The sequence below is a fragment of the Callithrix jacchus genome, chromosome 3, assembly GCF_049354715.1.
Source record: "Callithrix jacchus isolate 240 chromosome 3, calJac240_pri, whole genome shotgun sequence".
Classification (NCBI taxonomy): Eukaryota; Metazoa; Chordata; class Mammalia; order Primates; family Cebidae; genus Callithrix; species Callithrix jacchus.
The window spans coordinates 124,960,409-124,984,323 of NC_133504.1; the positions used below are offsets into that span (position 1 = coordinate 124,960,409).

General features: G+C 37.2%; 1 protein-coding gene, 1 long non-coding RNA gene and 1 pseudogene across 14 annotated transcripts in view; 1 reads left to right on the plus strand and 2 right to left on the minus strand.

Moving 5' to 3' along the window:
* Positions 1 to 3,489, minus strand: part of LOC128931606 (uncharacterized) — a 42,355-nt gene extending 38,866 nt beyond the window's left edge. Inside the window, exons 1-2 of the long non-coding RNA XR_008480189.2 lie at positions 3,386 to 3,489; positions 1,427 to 1,502 (exon numbers count right to left, since the gene is read on the minus strand). This is a non-coding gene — a long non-coding RNA (uncharacterized LOC128931606). The remainder of the gene's footprint in view (positions 1 to 1,426; positions 1,503 to 3,385) is intronic.
* The window catches only part of ANKRD17 (ankyrin repeat domain 17), a 174,827-nt gene that overhangs the window by 141,691 nt on the left and 9,221 nt on the right, over positions 1 to 23,915 (plus strand). For 11 of the 13 annotated variants that reach the window (XM_002745738.7, XM_008993189.5, XM_002745739.7 and 8 more), the window contains 6 exons: positions 8,619 to 8,790; positions 11,402 to 11,849; positions 12,648 to 12,803; positions 15,279 to 15,428; positions 16,950 to 18,583; positions 23,187 to 23,384. In XM_002745738.7, coding sequence (XP_002745784.3) covers positions 8,619 to 8,790; positions 11,402 to 11,849; positions 12,648 to 12,803; positions 15,279 to 15,428; positions 16,950 to 18,583; positions 23,187 to 23,384 — 2,758 coding nt within the window. The remainder of the gene's footprint in view (positions 1 to 8,618; positions 8,791 to 11,401; positions 11,850 to 12,647; positions 12,804 to 15,278; positions 15,429 to 16,949; positions 18,584 to 23,186; positions 23,385 to 23,915) is intronic. The other 2 variants (XM_054253289.2, XM_078367085.1) reach the window with 1 other exon arrangement.
* LOC118152279 (large ribosomal subunit protein mL41-like) lies at positions 9,761 to 10,131 on the minus strand (annotated as a pseudogene).

Below are 23,915 nucleotides of genomic sequence, written 5' to 3' on the forward strand. Positions count from 1 at the left end.
TTGTCTGTCTCCACCACTGGAACATATGTGCCGTAAAATAGTGTCTGGCATGTAGTAGGTACTCAATAAATATTTGTTGAATGAATAAATATTCACACGTATTGTGATGGTGTACTTTCTTTAAAAGTAGAATCACGCAAGCATATTAGTCTAATACTTGCTTTTCCTTGTCTTAGTAACTGATGGATATTGTCATTTGATAGTGATTTTAAATAAGTGCAGAATAGTTAATAGTTTGTTTTCAGTTTTTTGTCACTACAAATAATGTTGTAATAAACATCCTTATACATATTTTTAAAATATTTTGCTCCTTTTATTTTTATGAAATAAGTTCTTTCCTGTCTGTCAACATACAGTAGTCCCTTTATTTGTGGTTTTGCTTTCCCTATGGACTAAAAATGTTAAATGGAAAATTCCAAAAATAAATAATTTCATAAGTTATATGTTGCATGCCATTCTGAGAAGCTTGATGAAATCTTGTGCCATCCTGTTCTTTTCTGTCTGGGACATGAATCTTCCTTTCATCCAGTGTATCCACTTAGTAGCCCTCAGCTATCTGTTGAAGTATCACAGTGCTTGCATTCAAGAAACGCTAATTTTACTTAATAATGGCCCCAGAGTTCAAGAGTAGTGTTACTGGCATGTTGTTATAATTGTTCCATTTTATTGTTACTGTTGCTTATCTTCTATTGTGCCTAATTTATAAATTAAATTTTATCATGGATTTCTATGAAAAAAACATAGTATATATACAGGATCCAGTACCATCCAAGGTTTCAGGCATCAACTGGGGATCTTGGAATGTACGTATTCATCACGGATAAGGGGACACTACTGTATTTTTAATTTAGTAGGTACTTGCAGAATGTTTTCCTACTACCACCAGCAACATACCAACGTCATTTCCTTGTGTTCTTGCCGGCATTATTCAGCCTTAATGTTTATACTTTCAAGAGCTTTAGTTTTAAGGGGAAGTCAAGAGAAGCTTTTTTTAAAATGTCATTGTATATTTTTCCATAATATTATAAACAAAAGGTAATGAAGAATTCTTAATCATAAATTAATTCTGTCTAAATTGATTCCTCCACATGCATTGTACACTTTTATGTATAGTTTTGGGTGAGTGTGGAACATACATAAAATTTTAAATTATAGAGGCCCCTTTTTTCCTGAACTATAGCCCATATTCTTATTTGAAAGATTTTCAGATTGGGATTTTAGAGTTTGGTTCACTATTTTTTAATTAGAATTTACATCTGGGAAAATGTACTTCTGGCTTTGTCGCTGGAGTTGGTCCTGACTGGTCTGAGTTGAGATTCTCCATACATAACTTATTCCTTATATAAAAATGCCTCTTTGGTCAGTCTAATTTTGAAAATTTGGTTTATAAAAACTGCTTCAGAAAGCTGGGCATGATGGTACATACCTGTAGTCTCAGCTACTCTGGAGGCTGAGGCCCAGGAGTTCAAATCCAGCCTGGCCAACACAGTGAGACCCAGTTTCTACAAAAGAAAAAGAAATCAGTGGCCACTATATTAAGGCCATTAGATTTGTTAACACTTATTCAGTAAACATTTATTATTTGAACATTTACTAAGTGGATGAGTCCCTGCTCTGGAGTAATTCCATCTGGTCAAGCTACAGAATCCTCTTAACGGTTAATTGCTTGCTCTCTTAGAACGTTTAACAACTGAGTTATGTTCTTGGATGTTAGAATCCCTAGAGATATTTTAAACTTACATTTTTGATATAGTTATTTCACTCCCTTCACTTCATTTTAGTCTTTTCCCTCTACCTTTTTTTTCTTGTTTTTTGTAAACTGTTAGGGAGCAACTAAATGTGTTGAGAAAAAACAATCTTTACGACTAATTTTACTTGGAATGTGTGACTGCGAACCCTTTTATGCAAACCCTTTTAATCTGACCAGTACACGATTTCCCTATCTCTGTAATGCCAACCAGTAGTTAAAATGCTGCATTTCCTTAGTATAATTTAGTCTTCCATTCATCTAGACTACTGTTTCTTACTTTCTCCCTCATCCTAAGAACTACAGCACCACCTCTCTTTCACCTTCAGTAGATGACCTTGCATCCTGAGAAAATTGAAGCATCGGAAAACTTGTAAAAACTTTGCCTACGCCATCTATCTGCCCACCAATACTGTACCTCCTCTTCTTTACCTTTAATGAGAAAATGGAAGCATCAGAAGAAAACTTCCAAAGGCTTTGCCCACCCTATCTATCCACCCACCAACATCTACACGCATATACTTCCTATCAGTAACTAGATAAACTTTTTTTTTTGAGATGGAGTCACCCGGGCTGGAGAGCAGTGGTGTGATCTCGGCTCACTGCAACCTCCGCATCCCTGGTTTAAGTGATTCTCCTTCTTCAGCCTCCCAAGTAGCTGGGATTACAGGCATGTATCATCACACCCTGCTAATTTTAACATTTTTAATAGAGACGGGGTTTCTCCATGTTAGCCAGGCTGGTCTCAAACTCCTAACCTCAGGCAGTCCCTCCAACCTTGGCCTCCCAAAGTGCTGGGAATACAGGTGTGAGCCACCACACCTGGCCTAGATAAACTTTTGATAGCCAGTCCCTTCACTGTGTACCAGATCCTGTTTAGTCTCAACAGCACTGTGGTAGCAATTCTTTCTCCTATTTTTTCCTTCTCTTGAATTATTCTTGTCAGCATATACACTTACTTCTCCAATCTTAAACACAGAAAACCTTTTGACTTCAACCCTCTTGCCTCAACATTTTAGCTACAGACCCATTTCTCTGCTCCCCTTTGCAGCAAAGATCCCTGAGTCACCACTTTCATTCACCTCCAGTTTTCTTCCATTATCCTGAATGTGTTCCTGACAGGCTGGCTCTCATTCCTACAACTCACTAAAATTATTCTTTTGTGATCTCCAGTGACTTTCATGTAGCTAAATCCAATGGTTACTTCTTCTTTCCATCTTTATCTTACTGAACTAATAACATTTGATATACGCTCTTCATTTGGCTTTCATGCCACTACAGGCTGTCTTTTTCCTCCTACCTGTCTGGATGTTTCTGACTCCTCTTGCTGGTTCTCTCTCTCTGCTCCCCTACCTTTTAGCAAAAAGCCTTTTAACTCATTACATGATCTTCTTTATCCACTGGTGATCTTATCCTGCTTCCTAACTTTAAATATACACCAGCTGATCCCAAATATGTATCTCTAGCCCGGACTTCTTTGCTAAACTTCAGTCTCACACATTTAGATAGCTACTCAGCATGTCTATTTGAATACCTAATTAGACATCTCACACTTGACATGTCAAAATATGAACTCCTGATTTTTGCCCACCTCAAACCCACAACTCTAATTGCACAGGCCAGAAACCTTGAAGTCACCTTTAATTTTTCTCTATATTCCATTGTGTTGAAAAATCTTGTTACCATTGCCTTAAAATTAGCACTCAGGAGGTGGAGGTAGGAGGATCACTCGAGTCTGGGGAAGTCAACACTGCTACTGCACTCCAGCCTAGGCAACAAAGTGAGACCTTATCTCAAAATACATATATGTAATCTTAATCACTTCTCACCATGGTTCAAACAATTAATTTAATCTCATACCTGCATTACTACATTAGTCATTTAGTAATGGTTCAAGCAATTAATTTAATCTCATACCTGCATTACTACATTAGTCATTGGTCTCCCTAATTCCATCATTGCTTGCAGTTTATTCTTTATGTAGCACTCTGAGTGATCTTCAGTCATCTAAATCAAATCATATCACACTTCTGTTCAGAACCCAACAGTGACTCTCCATTTTCCCATTGGTAAAAGATAGTCTTTAAAATGCTCTGCAAGGCCTTAGGTGATCAAGCTTCCTGATACTTCTCCCTGAAACTCATTTTCTATTGTTCTCAGCCATATTAGCTTACTTGAATATACTGGGTACAGTTCTAACTTAGACCTTTTGTACTGGCTCTTCTCTTTGCCTGAAATACTCCATGTCCTTCAGGTGTTCACTTCATCTCATGAGGGGTACATTGATTATTTAAAAATCAAAACCCCCCTATTCATCTCCATACACACATTTTTCATTTTTCCCCTTTTTTACATTGTACTGATTACCTTTTAACAAGCTTTACAGTGTATGTATTCTATTTGTCTGTATCCATCCTCCCCTAACCAACTAAATTTAAACTTGGTGAAGGCAAGGATGTTTTATCCGCATTACTGATAAAACTAGAACCATGCATGGCACATAGCGAGTTACTAGAAAATTTTTGTTGGATCCTTCCCCTGTCTTCCTTTGAAACTTCTTGATCTCTTTCTGCTGTTGATGTTACTACTCTTTATTGAGAAATGAAATCTTGATGCCACCTTTTGGTTCTCAGTTATTTTTGCCTCTCATTCTTTACATTCAGTAAATGAATTACTTGGTAAGTTAACTTAGACTAGTGTCTGGCACATATTAAACCCTCTGTATGTTAGTTGTATCAGCATTGTCATCAAGATTATTATCATCATAATTACTATCGCCTTTTATTTAGCTTTGGCAATGTCTGTGTCTGCCAGCTGTTCCATCCACTTCCTCTCTAAGTGATCAGTTTTCACCCAAAATTGTGCATTTGGCCTCTTAAAAGTCTCCCTTTATACATGTCTATGTCCTTCACTTATATTTTGTCTTCAGTACTCCTTTCCTGTTGCAGTGTAACTTTTCCAGTTTTACATAATTTTTAATACTCAGGTGGGATGCCTTACTTTATCCTCAGAAACCCTCAGTGCCTCTTCGTTGATTTCATAGGAAATTCTAAACATTCAAGTCTCCCTCCCTTATTTCTTCAGGCTCATCTTTCACTATGGTTCTCTACTCCTCACATATCCCATACACTTTCATATATATATCTCTTAAGTATTTGTTTACTCTGGACTGCCTCTCCCCAAGTCCTTAAATTCTCATCTTACAAAGCCTAACTCCCAAGTGTCATTTTGTTTCCTGAGCCCTCAATTAGAAATGACCAGTTGCACAAGTGCCCTTTCCCACTCCACAGTGAGGTTATTCTACAACTTGACCCTTTTTCTCAAAGCCTCTAACCTCCCCTCACATACACTAACAAACATGACAGCAATTCTCCAACAAGTAAAATGAGATTTAGGCCTATGAGAGAAAGTGAGAAAAAATATACAGTGAGACTGAATTTTTAGGCTTATTTTCTTAAGCCTCTGAACGTATTTGAATCTTCATGGTTTAGTTACTCTGTGGGATTTTCTATTAGTTATTAGCACCTCTCCCTACTTCTTTATCTTCAGTGTCTACTGTTTTAATAACTCCTACCCACTACCTACAGCTTCAGTCAAGGTAAATGTACAGTCAAGGTAGTTCTGTCCTAGTGGAACTTTTTCTCAAATTTAGTATTTTGTTTTTCTTTAAGTGCCTTATAATAATCTCTGTGTCTTATTAACTCTATTTTAAATTAATTCTCAGCTCAGACCTATGTGACCTGGCTTCTCCAATAAACTAACTGGTGGAGGTAACCAATGGCATCTTAACTGACAAATCCTTTTTTTAAAATTTAATTTTATTTTTTGTTTCTTTTCACTTACAAAGCACGCCAAATCCATTTACCTCTTTTCAGTTCTTATTGACACCCACCTCTTTGTGAGGTTTACCAATGTTGATCTGGCTTTCCTTCCCCCTTTCTCCTGTTTGTCTTCCTCTATCTGATTATACCTTTCAGAAGCCTCATTTGTTCTTCCCTTATCCCTTAGATATTCTCTCTGTCAAACACACACATATATATAAACACACTCTCTCTTTCTCTGCCTCTCTCTCTACATATATAATTTATATATTTTATTATATATAGTAAAATAGTAGGTATGTGTGTTTATGTGTACACACACACAGAGTTATACCTTTTTCCTCTGGTGACCTCATTTATTAGTTTCAGCTACCACCTGCAATCCTGTGATGTCTCTTAAATCCTGTGTCTGTTGATCCACACTTGCTAATTCTGCTAACTTTTAGAGCTCCATGCCATGTAAAGTTGGGTCATTTTTGTAGCCATAGTCTGGCATCTCCCCCCAGAAAGTTTCCCTAGGACCACTGAATTAGTGCCCTACTCTCAGTGAATTCAAAGGGTTAGTAAAATATATCAGATTATCAAAATACCAGCATTAAAGTCTCAAAATTTAGAAACAAGTAAATACGTCTTAAACTCTGAAGTTTTATGATCCAAACTCACTCTTGCCAAAGGGCCACCCCTAACTGACTCTATAAGCAGATAAGCAGTGATAAATTTGCATGTCTAAGACCCAGCCACATCCTATGACCTACCCAGACCTACCACCCCCATCCATCCACATCTAGGACATATGAACTTAAATGAAATCCTACTTTCTGAATTAAAACTCATACTTTTAAAAAAGTTCTCCACCCCCAACCCCCCCACTCCCGCCTAAATAGCAATCATAATTAGCTCCTGCTACCAGGCAAGTTAAAAAAATGTAGCAAAATGAAAAACCCATCATGGATGAGGCAAAACCCTAAAACTTCATTTGCTGTTTTGAGCCTCCCCCAAACCATTCCTTTCCCAAGATTTTACTCTCCGTACAGATATGATACAGATAAAATATTGGTTTTGTTATTCCTAATTCTGAAGTAGACTTAATATACACCTGTAGCCATAACTGCTTTGATAATCTTTTTGGTGCACGTTTCACCTTGGCTTTCCTACTCTTCTCCCTCTTATACTTACCCATTCCACAGTCCAAGCTAGACAGAACAACCACACTTCTCCCTCCTTCACTGAGGTTCACCTGGAGAAGACACAAGGCTTAAATAAGCTGAGTCACACATGCTCAATTGCTTCTTTCAAACTCACCAATCAGATATTACTCCTCCCTTGTGGTGATCCAGGGAGTAAAGGTCACCAATTACTGTTTTCTTCCTAATACTTCAGCAGAGGGGCACCTCCTTTACTTATCTTCAGACTGGAGCTTGTATGTGCCTGGGAGTCCAGCAGAAATGTCCAGGGTTACAATGTAGGCAGTTTCTGTATCTTTAACTTTTAGATGCATTCTTTTCTAAAATCAGTGTGCCTGAGCAAGTATGGGTATGGTACCTGCAGGTTCTCCTTCACTGTTTCCCTTTTTAGGAACAAGACTTATCTGTCATCTAGCCTAAGGTAAGTATGTTGCATTGCCCCAGGGTGTAAAAACCTGGTGGTGGGCCAAACTCTTCAAGAGCATAACAGAGAGCTGGTTTGATGGTAGTGGGTTATCAGAACTTACTAATGTTAGTGTCACTAAAGTTGGTATACAACCCCCAACTGCTAAATTTGGCTTAAAAAAAACAAGAATGAACCGAAGAGAGGGTTAATTTGAAAGGCAGGACAGAGAGTATCTAGCAAAAGCACAACACTTAAAAGATGAAGTCAGAGTTTTGAATGAAAACTAAATATTATTTGGCTTATGAATTTGTGAGGACTGGTTTCACGTGTTGCTCCATCCCTTAATTGACACATATTTAAAATACACATATAATGATTCAGAATGCTAGATTATGGGTGGAGAATAGTTATCTTTTAGGTTGGCATGGTGGCTCATGCCTGTAATCCCAGCCCTATGGGAGGCAGAGGTGGGTGGATCACCTGAGGTCAGGAGTTCAAGACCAGCCTGACTAACATGGAAAAACCCTGTGTCATTCTCTCTCTCTCTCTCTCTCTCTCTCTCTCTCTCTCTCTCTCTATATATATATATATATATATATATATATATATATATATATATATAAATTAAAAACATCTTTTAGATGACATGTGGACAGAGTTTGAAGATGATTTTTATTCCTTTATGAACCAAGAAGGAAAATAACTTGTGGTTTTTTTTTTCTATATTTATACAAATAGATGCACAAAAAGGGTTTTCTTCCCTCATAAAAGTGATTTTTATTAGTCTTCAGTTTCCCTTTTTTTCTCCTGACAAATGTAAATTGGGAGCACTTTCCCAAGTATATATGTATAATATTTTCAGTGGCTGTCTAGTATTCTGTGAATTTATACTAGTTATTTAATCCTTCCCGTTGATAAATTTACCTTCTTTCCATTTATTGCCATTATAATCAATTTGCAAAGAAAATTGCTGAAGCTATGTTTTTTCACTAGAGATAGACATTTTATAGAATAAATTGTTAGGATAAGCAGTTTGTAATTTTTGTTAGGAGGCTTTCAGATTACATTTTGTAAAATGTAAATATTCATGCCCACAGCAGTAGAGAACTCAGTTTTTCAAACTTGTGCTGATATCTGATGCCTTTTTAAATTTTGCCAAATTAATGATCAGAAAATAGTACTTTATCAGTTCAACTTACATTTCCTTAATGATTAAAAGCTATGTATCTGTGTATTATTTACCCATTTAAAACTTAGTCTTATATTGTTAATTTGATCTTGATATTGTAAAATATTGTCTCTTTATAGTAGTTTGAATATGATCTTGATAAAACAATGAATTGAACTAGGTAACTGAATTTTATGATATCATGGTTTCCTTATGATTAAATGAATATGTGACAACTTTTTCTCCAGGGTAAATTTCAACATTCTATTTCTGCTTTATTGATCTTTAACAGTTAAGGGAAGAAAGTCGGAGGCTGGCTTTGGCTGCAAAAAGAGAAAAAAGAAAGGAGAAGAGAAGGAAGAAAAAGGAAGAACAAAGAAGAAAACTAGAAGAAATTGAAGCCAAAAATAAAGAGAACTTTGAACTCCAAGCTGCTCAAGAAAAAGAAAAACTTAAAGTTGAAGGTATTTTCTCTTAACTATCCCATTTGTTTTATATTCTAGTTAAAATTATATTTACTTGGTTATTATTCACTCTTGAAAATAGAGTTTTATGTTATTAAGTCCTTGAGATAGGCCAGGCACAGTGGCTCATGCCTCTAATCCCAGTACTTTGTGGCAGGTCAAGGTGGGAGAGTCACTTGAGTCTAGGAGTTCGAGACCAGCCTGGCAACAAAGTGAGACTGTCTCTACCAAAAAAAAAAAAATTTATTTAATTAGCTGGGCACAGTAGCACACTCCTGTAGTCCCAGCTACCTACTGGGGATTGGGGGGGATGGGGAAATAAGGTGGGAAGATCACTTCAGCAGGGGAGGTTGAGACTGCGGTGAGACATGATCTGGCACCACTACGCTCCAGTCTGAGTGGCAGAGCAAGACCGTGTGTCAGATAAAAAAAGAAAAGATACATGCATTTTTTTGTTGTTGTTGACTGAATTCCTCCCTAACTACATCATGAAAAATTTCAAACCTGCAGACAAATTGACAGATGATAAAATGAATACTTGAATACAGTCCACCTAGATTAACAAAATTGTTAACATTTTACCATATTTGCTTTATTTTTCTCTTTAAGTAATTACACATTTTTTTCTGAGCCATCTGAAAATAAATTGCAGACATCTTGACATTGCATCTATAAATACTTTTTTTTTTTTTTTTTTGAGACATAGTCTTGCTGCTCTTTTGCTGGGCTGGAGTGCAGTGGCACGATCTTAGCTCACTGCAACCTCCATTTCCAGGGTTCAAGCTGTTCTCCCACTTCAGCCTCCCGAGTAGCTGGGTAGGCATGCGCCACCATGTCTAGCTAATTTTTGTTGTTTTGTTTTTTGTTTTAGCTGGCAAAGACCCTTAATAGAAATGAGATGAGGGCAGGCCGCCCCTCCCCGGGGATGCCTCTACTTGCAGCCCCCACTCATACTACCCCGCTAGAGCAGTTAGTTTCTGGGGTATAGCTGAAAGAGCTTTCCCTCCTGTGTGGGCTCGAAGTCGTACTCTTCCAGGTTGTCAGGGTCGAAGGTTGCAGTCTTTGAAGTCCTTTTCGATGGCAGGTGCCACGGCTTTGCTGAAGAGCAGCATGGCTGGCCAACAGGGGCGCGGTAGTTCACGTAGGGCTTGAGCTTGAAGCCGGTCAGATCCAGGACTACGAACTCCGGTACCTCCTCCTGGATCTGCATGAATCTCCAGGCTGCAGGGAGAACGTCAGTGCCTGTAGCGCCCCGGCCCTTGCGGGCCCTGCTTGCTCGTCCACTTGCTCATCCGGCGCGCCCAGGACCAGGCAGCGCGCCACTGCACCCAGGACGCCCATGCGGCATCCTGCACTGGAGATCTCGCAAGCACTCCACGTGGCCCCACAATAGCTCCCGCGTCCTGATTTTTGTATTTTTAGTAGGGACCGGATTTTGCCAAGTTGTGCAGGCTAGTTTCTAACTTCTGATCTCAAGTGATTCCTCTCCCACCCCTCAGCCTCCCAAATTGCTGGGATTATAGGCGTGAAGCCATTGCGCTGGGCACCTATAAATAATTAAGCCCACATCCCAAGAATGACATTTAATAATCGTAATACCACTTTAGGTATTATAAACGGTAATTTCATAATATCTACAACCCAGACTATAGTCAGATTTCTTCAAGTGAGGGAATTATTTTTAACTAGGGTAATCTAAAGGTTATTTGAGATGGAAGTATAGTAATCCTGTCCCTTCATATCCACAGAGGATGGTTTCCAGGACCCTCATGAATAGCAAAATTCAGATACTCAAGTCTTTTATATAAAATGGTATAATATTTGCATAAAAATTATGCACATTCTTTCATATACTTTAAATCATCTCTTTATTACCTCTAATACCTAATATAATGTAAATGCTATGTAAATAGTCATGCTGCTTTTTCTATTTGTATTATCTTTTATTGTTTTGTTTTTCTAATACTTTCAAGCTGGTGATTAAATCTGTGGAAAGAGAGGACTGACTGTATTGTGGGAAGGAACCATTGCACCGAAAATATGTGCACGCAGTGTGTGTGCGTGTTTTAACTTCCCCCTTCTCCAGAGTTTTATTTTGAAAGTTTTCTAACTACAGAAGGGTTTAAAGATTAATATAATGAACACCTATATGTCACCTACATTTTTAAAACATTTTGTCACATGTGGGATGTGTGTTCTCTTTTTAAAGTAGTTTGCATGTAAGCCATACACAACATGTGAAATCACCCCTAGATACTTGATTATGTATTTCCCAGAAAAAGGACATTATTTATATAACTGGACAACATCATTAGTATACTTAAGAAATTTAATAATTATATAATAATATGTAATGTACAGTACAAGCTATATTTTCTCAGCTGTCCCCAAAATATTTTTTATAGCTATCTGCTATTCTTTGAACAGGACGTAGGAACACAGAGTATATCAGTCATATCCAGCTCATTACTAATGAATGTGAGAGTAACTTAAATGGCTAATAGTAATGGAATAACACTCCAGGGTTTTTCTTTTCTTCAAGTGCTTATATTTAAATACATTCTGGGAATACTTAGAACTTGCTAATTCAGTATTATTGCTACTTTTATAGATGAGCCTGAAGTCTTGACAGAGCCTCCAAGTGCCACAACCACTACTACCATAGGTATATCTGCAACCTGGACAACTTTGGCAGGTTCCCATGGTAAAAGAAATAATACCATAACTACAACCAGTTCAAAGAGGAAAAACAGGAAAAATAAAATTACTCCAGAAAACGTTCAAATTATATTTGATGATCCACTACCAATTTCATACACTCAGCCAGAGAAGGTGAATGGAGAGTCCAAGAGCAGCAGTACCAGCGAGAGTGGGGACAGTGATAACATGAGGATTTCCAGCTGCAGTGATGAAAGTAGTAACAGCAACAGCAGCCGAAAGAGTGACAATCATTCACCAGCTGTGGTCACTACCACTGTGAGCAGCAAAAAGCAGCCATCAGTTCTTGTTACATTTCCAAAGGAAGAGAGAAAATCTGTTTCTGGCAAGGCTTCAATAAAGTTAGTTCCAATTTTTATTTTTAATGTATATAGTGTCATCATGAAATACCTTATTGCTGAATGTTTTTGGTAAAGCAAGCAAATTTGCAACTTGCAAAATAGGATTTTTCTTTGTGCTAAAGAAGGTATAATTTCAGTTGAATTGAAGAATAGGCTTTTATTTAGATTTTGTACTAGTGACACATCAAATTATTTTTACCATGTAATTCCTTTTTTTTTGGTTGTTAAACTTAGCACATGGAAAGTATTGATTGTGGTTTCAAAGGGATTATTACTATGATTCAACTCTGCTAAATGTGTCCCCTAAATTGTATCTTCTTAAAGTTGATTCTTTAGGTTGAGTGCAATGCCTCATGCTTGTAATAGTAGCTCTTTGGGAGGCCAAAGTAGGAGGATTGCTTGAGCCCAGGAGTTCAACACCAGCCTGGACAACATACGGAAACCCTATCTCTACAAATAATTTTTTGTTTTAATTAGCCGATGTGATGCCATCTGCCTGTGTGTAATCCCAGCTATTCAGGAGGCTGAGGCAGAAGGATCACCTTGAACCTGAGAGGTCAAGGCTGCAGTGAGCTGTCATTGTATTCTAGCCTGGGTAACAGCGAGACCTGTCTCAAAAAGAAAAAAATAAAATTGGCTGTTTATATTATATGCTTAAATATTGAGAAGACATGAAAAATAAGGTCCTCATTTGTTATTTAAAAATAAATTTTAAAAAATTGTGTAGTAGACTACCTTTATCATTTAAAAATTCTACATCTGTTCCATATTCAATGTACTTCCCTCTGTCTGTTAAAGATTGTCAGAGACTGTCAACGAAGGGACCAGTAATTCTCTGTCTACTTGTACAAAATCTGGTCCATCTCCCCTTTCCTCTCCAAATGGGAAGTTAACAGTAGCAAGTCCTAAGCGTGGGCAAAAGAGGGAAGAAGGATGGAAAGAAGTTGTAAGAAGGTGAGTATTTGTTTTTTTCATTCTATGTGCTTTATATTACAGCGAAGTGTTATTTACCTTTCAACTAAATTTCTCCTATTTTAAATGTTGCAAACAAGCTGATGGTTCAAGGCTAAAGTTGACCAACAGAGAAAGCCTGTGCCATATTTCAGATGAAAAAAAATTATATGTTAATTTGGCCCCTCAAAAGTATTGGAGTTTGCTTTAAGAACTATTTTAGATTGTGTCTTTTTCAGCTTTGTTATGTCGAAGCCTTATATAATACAAAGAAATATTGTAAAGGCTACTTGTAAACATTTGATGAACGAGTACTGTTGATCTAATAATAACTATTGTCTTTAAATCATAGGATAACTTTGTTTCAAGGGTTTCAGGATAAAAATATTTTGTTTTGCTTGGGATTTTAAAAATAATATGTATCAAAGAGTAGGAATGCAATATCAGAAACTTAAAAGGAGTTCGACACCTGAAATCCAGAAAGAATATGGTCCATTGTAACTCTTTGATAACTTATTTTAAAGAACTTTCCAGAAATATTACAAAAATTTAAACGTTTGGTTATCTGAAACAAAAGCTATAGTGAACCAAACTTAGCACTGTTAATCACTAAGTGCAGTATATAGTTTTTTTGGTTTATTTCATCCTAACTTTGGACCAAATCATGTCCCTGTCATATCTATGTTTATTTCTGTCTCTGTCTTCACGCACACATTCTTTCTCTGACTCCTTCACATACACACTCTATTAGACTGCTTGAAATCATATCATCAGAATATTCTCTATCCAATAATAAGATAATCTGGTTTTTGTGTATGCATTTAATGTTGTGTTATACAAATAAGTTTTTCACTAATTTGGAAATTATGATCACTGGCTGATTATCATGCCCTTTAGGGAAAAAAGAATTGTCAGGTAACTAAGTTGTGTATATAAAGAACAATAAAAAATTAGCTGGGCATATGATTCGTGCTTGTAATCTCAGCTACTTGAGGAACTGAGGTGGGAGGATTGCTCGTGCCCAGGAGTTCGAGGCTGCAGTGAGCTATGATCACACTGCATCCTAGGTGACAGAACAAGACTCTGTCAAAAGAAAAAAAGGAAATCTGTACCTTTCCTAAACCTGAATGTTTAAAATTAAAATGAAATTTTGCAAGTATTAGATGGATTTTTTTTTTTTGAGATGGAGTTTCACTCTTGTTGCCCAGGCTGGAATGCAGTGGTGCAATCTCTGCTCACTACAACTTCCTCTCCCTCCTAGGTTTAAGTGATTCTCCTGCCTCAGCCTTTCCACCCCATACTCAGCTAATTTTTTATATTTTTTAGTAGAAATGGGGTTTTACCGTGTTGGCCAGACTGGTCTCGAACTCCTGACCTCAGGTGATCCACCCACCTCGGCCCCCCAAAGTTCTGGGATTACAGGCTTGAGCCACCCTGCCCAGCCTCAGATTTTGCTTTTTAAATTCTAGTAGGATTTTCTTTTTCCACACATTATTAAACATTTTTAGCAAGTTTTCATATTTGTGAATAGTCATTTTAATGCCACTAGAAGAATACAGGAAAATAGTGAATTTTTCTTTTCTTTTTTCCTGAGACGGAGTCTCACTCTGTTGCCCGGGCTGGAATACAGTGACATGATCTCAGGCCATGGCAACCTCCACCTCCCAGATTCATGCTATTCTCCTGCCTCAGCCTACTGAGTAGCTGGGATTACAGGCATATCCCACTATGCCTGGCTAATTTTTTAAATATTTTTTTAGTAGAAATGAGGTTTTGCTATGTTGGTCAAGCTGGTCTCAAACTACCGACCTCAAGTGATCTGCCTGCCTTGGCCCCCAAAGTGCTGGGATTATAGGCATGAGCCACCATGCCTGGTTCTGAATTTTTAATATAATTCTTTGGATTATATATATTAGAGAATAAAAAGAAGCATGAGTAAAGCACCAAAAGGACCCACAAGAAGTCTTTCTTGACTCCTGAGGCTTAATTAGATGCCCAACCAGCATATGTGTGTGTGTGTGTGTGTCTGTGTGTCTCTGTGTGTGTGTGTGTGTGTGTGTGTGTGTGTGTACACACATACTGTTGCAACACTCATGACATGGTGGTGTTTTTTTCATAATTACTGTGTACATAGTCAATATGTGTGGGCAGAAACCCACGCCTGTCTTATTTACCATTAGTATTTGCATTAGCACAGCACATGTCTGCATAGTATCTGCTTTATGGATACAAGTGAAAAATGATAATTAACAAAGCAAACAATCTTTGATAGTGAGATGAGAAGCTGTAATAAATCTTGTCCGTTGCTCCTGATTGCCTTGTCTCTGTTCATCTAGAGTAAGAGTAAACAGAAGAGGCTTATTCAACAATAGTCCATACTTACAGAAAAACATTTTAGTAATACTCTTTTTCCTTTTTAAGATTACAACTACTATTGTTAATGATTAATCTTAATTTATATTTACCACTTTTAAACAGGTCAAAAAAAGTATCTGTTCCATCAACTGTGATATCCAGAGTGATTGGAAGAGGAGGCTGTAATATCAATGCTATTCGGGAGTTTACTGGTGCACACATAGATATCGATAAACAGAAAGACAAGACTGGAGACCGGATAATCACTATAAGGCAAAACTTTGTCTCTCATATTTTTTTCCTTTATTTTATCGCACTATAGCTTAATGAAATATAGCCATATGAGTTTTCAGTGGAACTTTAAATAGTGTACTTTTTAAAATGGGAATTTTATTGGTATTTGAGAAGATAAACCTTATAGTTTTCTTTTTTCCCAGTTAATATACTTTTGTGGAGTGTTTTAGAGAGTATTACAGGAATTTTGTATGCATGTGTAGCAAAGGTTTAAATAAACAGTTTCTGTACATACACTATGTGACATGCTTAAAAATTTGTTCTGAGACTTTTAGGGAGGGAGTTTCCAACATTTTAAGCAGCAGGTTTTTGTCCTTCTCAAATTACCTTTGAGATTTGTTATTCTGAGATTGTATCTTTAGAATTTGAGCTAGATTTGAATCTGAAGTGACGATATAACTTACCTTGAATAACTCATCGATTATATCTATGCCTGAATATTCTTAAAAGTGATGTTAAAAGAAATCATAAGAATATAGAAAGCTATATTTAATTACTTTAAAGCAAATTCAAGTATCTTTGAAAAAGAGTTTTGTATTTTTTAGATGGCAGTTGTAAGTTTGTTTGTGTGAGGCAGATGCCCCTTTGCAGTATATGGAAGGGCTAATAGTTACATCGTACCTCAAAAATAAGAAAGCAAGTAGCAATCTCTGTAGTTTATTCATTGTCTTCTCTTTCTGAATTGTTTTTCCCTGGGTAGTTGGGCAGTCACAGTGTATCTTATCTAGAAAAGTGGGAACCATTCCTCCTGAATTCCCATATAAAAAAACAAAATTAAAAAAAAAAAAAAAAGAGGCAGCCAGATACCCTTTATGGGTAATTTTTCCCTTCGGTTTCCATAAATACCAAATATTTTCCTGAAGATCCAGCACTAAGGTTTTACATGGCTATTGTTGCCACTATCAGGATTCCTCCCTCATTTTAAGACATCTTCCCAGAGGACTTACAATAATTATCCTACTAATAGACAAACTACTAATGAATTTGTAGTAGATGGAATCATCCCAGATACCAGGATTTAAAATAAAATACTGTTTTCTTACTCAGTTGTATTATTTTCCTTGTTTACTTATATTATTTTTAGTGTTGATTCAGTTTCAATATTTTTAGTATTAATCAAATGTTTCAGTAACATTGTAGATTACATAGGCTTTTGTGTGCAGTGGTTTTTCTAACTGCAGTGTATTTGACAATAGGAAAATGATTTCTTAGTCTAAGCAAACAACAGTGAAATGTATTTTTGAAAAATAAGTCATTTACTATTTCTCTGAAAAATAGTCATTCAGAATAATTTATTGCTTTTTTAATAGAATATCTCAAGAATGGTAAGAAAATTGCTGCTGAGCTTTTGTTATCTGTCCTTTGTATATGTGTATGTATGTACACAAAATTGTGTGTGTGTGTGTGTGTGTACGTACATACATATATACATATTAAAAAGGGCTTTGCATACTTAAAAGTAGGGAAAATTCTACCTAACTTTTTTTACTCAACTTACAGGGGTGGCACTGAATCAACAAGACAAGCAACTCAGTTGATTAATGCTTTGATCAAGGATCCAGACAAAGAAATTGATGAACTTATTCCAAAGAATCGTTTGAAAAGCTCCTCAGCAAATTCCAAAATAGGGTCATCAGCACCTACCACCACTGCTGCTAACAGTTCCTTAATGGGAATTAAAATGACAACTGTAGCTCTGTCATCAACATCTCAAACTGCCACAGCACTCACTGTGCCTGCAATTTCTTCTGCATCCACTCACAAAACCATTAAGAACCCAGTGAATAATGTGAGGCCTGGTTTTCCAGTTTCTCTTCCATTAGCATATCCTCCTCCACAGTTTGCACATGCTTTGCTTGCTGCTCAGACTTTCCAGCAGATCCGTCCACCAAGGTTGCCCATGACCCACTTTGGAGGTACTTTTCCACCAGCTCAATCCACTTGGGGTCCTTTTCCTGTCAGGCCTTTGAGCCCTGCCAGAGCTACTAACTCGCCTAAGCCTCACATGGTGCCTCGCCATAGCAATCAGAACAGCAGTGGTTCTCAGGTGAATTCAGCAGGTTCTTTAACTTCAAGCCCAACAACTACAACCAGTTCATCAGCTTCAACGGTGCCTGGTACATCTACAAATGGCAGTCCAAGTTCACCTTCTGTCCGAAGGCAGCTTTTTGTCACAGTTGTGAAGACATCCAATGCCACCACAACAACAGTCACAACCACGGCAAGCAACAATAGTACTGCACCCACAAATGCCACATATCCTATGCCTACTGCCAAAGAACACTATCCAGTATCATCCCCATCTTCCCCATCACCACCAGCCCAGCCAGGAGGGGTTTCTAGAAACAGCCCTTTGGATTGTGGATCAGCATCTCCAAATAAAGTGGCATCTTCCTCCGAACAGGAAGCAGGTAGTCCACCAGTAGTAGAAACAACAAACACTAGACCTCCAAACAGCAGCAGTTCTTCTGGGAGTTCATCAGCTCATTCTAATCAGCAACAACCTCCGGGATCTGTTTCTCAGGAACCAAGACCACCTCTTCAGCAGTCTCAGGTTCCTCCCCCGGAAGTGAGAATGACTGTTCCTCCTTTAGCAACAAGTTCTGCTCCAGTGGCGGTGCCTTCTACTGCCCCAGTGACTTACCCTATGCCTCAGACACAAATGGGATGCCCCCAGCCTGCTCCTAAAATGGAAACCCCTGCTATTAGACCACCCCCTCATGGCACAACTGCCCCTCACAAGAATTCAGCTTCAGTGCAAAATTCATCTGTTGCAGTCCTCAGTGTCAATCACATTAAAAGACCTCACAGTGTTCCCTCTTCTGTCCAGCTACCTTCGACCTTAAGTACACAAAGTGCTTGTCAGAATTCAGTACATCCTGCAAATAAGCCTATTGCTCCCAATTTCAGTGCCCCTTTACCGTTTGGGCCCTTTAGCACATTGTTTGAAAACAGCCCTACTTCTGCTCATGCCTTCTGGGGAGGATCTGTTGTTTCATCTCAGTCAACACCAGAATCTATGCTATCAGGAAAATCCTCATATTTGCCAAATTCAGATCATTTACATCAGTCTGATACTTCCAAAGCTCCAGGTTTTAGACCACCATTACAGAGACCTGCTCCAAGTCCCTCAGGTGAGTTTATATTTTCTGACATTCTGCAGCTGCTCATTTACACAAGTGATATGACAATTCTTGGTCATTTTCTAATGTTTTTACTCTCTTACTGGGCAATAAGGACAAAGATTGTTGGATTCAGGTAACTCAGATGCTGTTGTATTATTTGTGTTTAGTATGGTGGGTTTTTAAAAATCTTTTTAAAAGTTGCAATAGATTTTTATTTAATTTTCCATACATAAGTCTTCTGGTCAGGCATTTTTTTTTCTTTTTTTTTTTTTTTTTTTTGAGACAGAGGCTCTGTCACCCAGGCTAGACCTCCACCTCCCAGGTTCAAGTGATTCTCCCACCTTAGTTTTTCTAGTAGCTGGGATTACAGACATGTACCACCACTCCCAGCTAATTTTTGGATTTTTAGTAGAGACGGGATTTCACCATGTTGGCCAAGCTGATCTTGAACTCCCAACTTCAAGTGATCTGCCCACCTTGGCCTCCCAAAGTGCTGGTATTACAGGCATGAGGCACCATGCTTGGCCTAGGCATATTTTTCTCTTTCAGAAGTCTCTTATGTTTTGCTTTAATAAGGTAATGTCACCAAAAGTTTACATTTATTTCAAATACCAAATAACAGAGATTTTAAAAATTGAGTTTTATTTCTGATTATCTTTTTTATTTCTAAAATTATTTTTAAAATAGAGCTACTCCGTCTGATATGGTAGCCAGTAATCATGTGTGCATTTTAAATTTAAATTAATAAAAATTTTAAAAATAAAAAGTTTAGTTTCTTAGGCTATCCATATTTCAAGTCCTTAAAAAACACTTGAGGCTGGTAGCTACCATATTGGACAGCAAAGATCTGAACATTTCTACTATTATCAAAAGTTCTATTGGGACAACACTGATATTATCTAGAAGATATAAAGATCTCCTGGTTGTAAGCTATTGCTTTTTTAAAAAAAACTTTTTACTCTGAAATATTTTTTGACTTATAGAAGAGTTCTATAATTCCTCGGCTTCCATTCATGTGACCATCTTACATAACCATGATACACTTCAAAACTAAAAAGATTAATATTAGGATAGTACTACTAACTAGACTTCAGATTTTAGGTGGATTTCACACGTTTTTCCAGTAATATCTTTTTTTCTTTGGTAGGATCTAATCCAGGATGCCAGTTTGCATTTAAAGCTATTGGGTTTTAATGTAAGCATTTCAAGTAATTAAAGAGTCTGTGTAAGAGAAGACCACACTATGGTCTATAGGCCAAATTTGGCCTGCTGACTGTTTTTACATGTTTAGAATATTTTTTTAAAAATGTTCTTTTAAGAATAGGCTTGGCACTGTGGCTTGTGCCTATAATCCCAGCACTTTGGGAAGCCAAGGTGGGTCAATTGCTTAAGCCCTGGAGTTCCAGACCAGCCTAGGCAACATGGGGAGACCCTGTCTCTACAAAAATACAAAAATTAGCTGTGCATGGTGGTGCACCACTGTAGTCCCAACTACTTGGGGGGCTAAGATAGAAGGATGACTTAAGCCCTAGAGGCAGAGGTTACAGTGAGCCAAGATCGCACCTCTGCACTTCCAGTCTGGGTGACAGAGCCAGACACTGTCTCAAAAAAAAAAAAAAACATTAAGAATAAAAATGCAACACAAAATATGAAATTTAAATTTCAAGTTTATAGAGAAAGCTTTGAAAATGCTTTAAAGTTTGATTTTTATAGTGGTTGGAATTTAATACTTTACCTTTCCAAAAATGTGATAATCTAGGTGTGGGGTTCAGAAAGGCTAAAATTAAGATAAGAGAAAAAAAAATACATTCCTATTTTTTGAAAAGGTATAGAAGAAAGTCCTGTCTTGTAAGGAAGGTCAGGTTTTTTGGGAGTGTATAGTTGATTAAAGCCAAAATTAGCGTTGAAGTTTAACTAAAAGTCAATTACCTAATTCAGGTCATTTTGAGTTAAAGGTACTCATCCTTTTATTACATAGGAAGATTTTCTCCTAAACTTTCAGATACAAATTTTCACTTCTCTCTACTTCTTCCTAATTCATTTTATGTTCCATACATAATTTTCTTCCTTTAACTTTTCTTAGGTAAATAATGTGATCATTTGTATTTTAAACTTCAATCTGTTTGTATTTTGAAAAGTTTTTTTAAGTCACATAAAAATATAAGGAACAGAATAAACAGCATATTAAATACCTTTATGTTTCCACATTTATTAACATATTCTGCTCTTGTTAACATCTTTTCAAACTCTCTCCCTTACTCCCCCTCCCCTTTTCCTTCCTCTATCCTCTTTTTTCCTCTTTTGCTGCTTCCTTTCCTTTCTGCCCCTTCTGTTGTCTTGTCTCTCCCCTTCTTCATCCTTCTTTCCTCCTTTTCCCTCTTTCTATCCTATCTGTTTTCTTTTCCTCTTCATCTTTTGTCAAATCATGAGAAGATAACTTTCAAACATGATGCTTTACCCCTAAATACTTTGATATATATGTTTAGAATGTTTGCCTTCACAGCTATGCCACTATTACTGCATCAGAGAAATAAGAATGAATTTGATAATAACACTCAACATAAAATACCATTTTCTCAAATATATTCTTTCTGCCTGTGTGTATCTCTTTTCCCTGCCTTTTGATCCAAGACTCTATCAAGGTTCACACATTACTTTTGGCTGTTATGTGTCTTCGGTCTCCCTCCATCTAAAGCATTCTACTGCCTTCCTCTACAGTTCTTGACCTTGACTCCTTTGGCAGGTTTAATTCAGCTATTTTGTTAATCTATGCTTAGATTCAGATCAAACATTTGTGAAAGGAGCATCATATAGGTGATGTTTTGAACCTCACACTGCATCTTATCAATGACAGATTAGCTGAATGTTGTGGCTCACACTTGTAATCCCAACAGTTTGGGAGGCTGAAGCAAGAGCTTCATTTGAGTCCAGAAGACTAGCCTGGGCAAAATAATGAGACCCTGTTGCTACAAAAATAAATAAATAGGAAAGCTGGGTGTGATGGCATGCACCTGTAATCCATACTTAGGAGGCTGAGGCAGGAGGATTGCTTGAGCCCAGTAGTTGGAGGCTGTGGTGAGCTATGGGCAACAGAGCAATCTCCTGTCTTCTTAAAAGAAAGAAAAAATGACAAATTGTTCCAATATTGGCTGTGGAAAGCATAGCCACATGGTTAATATGTAATCATCAGATCTCTCCATTGTCAAATTGTATCTGCAGCCCTTTTTTCCCCTAGTTTTATACAACTATTTGGTCCTTAAACCTATTTAGAATCCAATATTGAACATGTATTCTATGAAAGCTATTAACAGGTAAAACAAAAACATAGCTAGGGTGTGGCACACATCTGTAGTCCCAGATACTCAGGAGGCTGAGGCAAGAGGATTGCTTGAGCCCAAGAGTTTGAGGCTACCGTGAGCTATAATAATGACGCTACTGCACTCTACCCTAAGCAACACAGAAAGGCTTGTCTCCTAAATTAAAAAATAATCATTGACAGTTCTTTCTTTTTTTTTTCTGTAGTTTTAACCCATTAGACTGAAATCAGATAGATAGGTTATTTGTGTAAATAGCTTAGTGTGTAGACATTTGTAGTACTTTTTTAATGAACATATTTTGAAAACAAATGTGTGTATTTGTGAGAGAGAAAAAGAGGAAGAAGAGTAGGTATTTTACCTTTAACCCTAAAAATAAACATTTTTTAAAAAATGTTTTCTAAAGATCCCTAAAGATAAACATTTACTCTTCCTCCTCTTTTTCTCTCTCACAGATAAACACACTTTTGTTTTTGAAACAGGAAATCCTGGAAGTTTCACTTTCTGTTACGTGTATGGTTTTTGGGTTTCGGTTTTTAAAATAAGTTTGCATTAATTTTATGATCAGTAAAAAGCAACAAAAGTCCACTTTGACAAAAAGCCCATGTAAAGGAAAACTAATTGATCTTTTTTAACTAAAACATCAATGCCCACTGGTGCTGAAAGTGCTGCAATCAAGAATATAATTTGTTCCCAGTAAATTATAATTTGAATTTAACAGTATAATGTGATAATTGTTCCTTTTATAATTATCTATATAGTTGTCGTTTTTTTTTGTGTGTGAGACAGGTTCTCACTCTGTCACTCTGGTTGGCATGCAGCGGTGCCATCACAGCTTATTACAGCCTTAACCTCCTGGGCTCAAGCAATCCTCCCACCTCAGCCTCCCAAATAACTGGAACTACAAACATGCACCACCACACTTGGCTAATTTGGTGTTTTTTTTTTTTTTTTTTGGTAGAGACAGTCTCACTATGTTGCCCAGCCTGGTCTCAAACTCTGGGCTCAAGCAGTCCTCTCACCATAGCCTCCCAAAAGTATTGGGATTACAGGCATTTCATTGCTTGTATTTTGTTTTTTGAGGTGGGGTCTTGATATATTGCTCAGACCAGTCTTGAACACCTGGCCTTAAGCAGTCCTGCCACCTTGGCCTCCCAGAGTGATTACACCATGCCCAGCTGGGATTTTTTTTTTTTTACTAATATGAAATAGTTTTGAATATATTCAGGGCCAAGTAGGGTGTGTCTATTTCTTGTAGGGGTAATTGTTATAAATTATCATGACCTTCTACATTATAGGTATTGTCAATATGGACTCGCCATATGGTTCTGTAACACCTTCTTCAACACATTTGGGAAATTTTGCCTCAAACCTTTCAGGAGGTCAGATGTACGGACCTGGGGCAACCCTTGGAGGAGCACCCACAGCTGCTAACTTTAACAGACAGCATTTTTCCCCGCTTAGTTTGTTGACTCCGTGTTCATCAGCATCAAATGGTGAGTTTTATGCACTGTAATTCCATAGAATCTGCATATATGTTTCTTAAAAACAGCAGGTTTTAAACCTCATCATAATTTTAATACCATAAAAATGTAATGTGTACTCTTGGCATCTGTGGAATTTCAAAAAAATTTCTTAGTATTTAAATGATTAGAATCAACGTAGGTTATATCAAACCTAAAATATTGAAGTTTTTCTAAGAGGGATTATTATTATTATTATTATTTATTTTTATTAGAGACAGGGTCTAACTATGTTGCCCAGCCTGGTTTTGTCAAACTCCTGGACTCAAGCAATCCTCCTACCTCCCAAAGTGCTGGGATTACAAGTGTGAGCCACTACTCCTGTCCTGAGGTACCATTTTTAGAGGGAGGAAAATTAATCCTTATACCTGTTATTAATTTATGTTTACTTTTAGTTTTGAGAATACAGCTTTCAAGGAGAAAGATTTCTACCCTTAAGTGTGAAAATTACATCCTTTTAGTTCGTCTTTAAATCTCATCTAGTCTGGGCACAGTGGCTTTCTG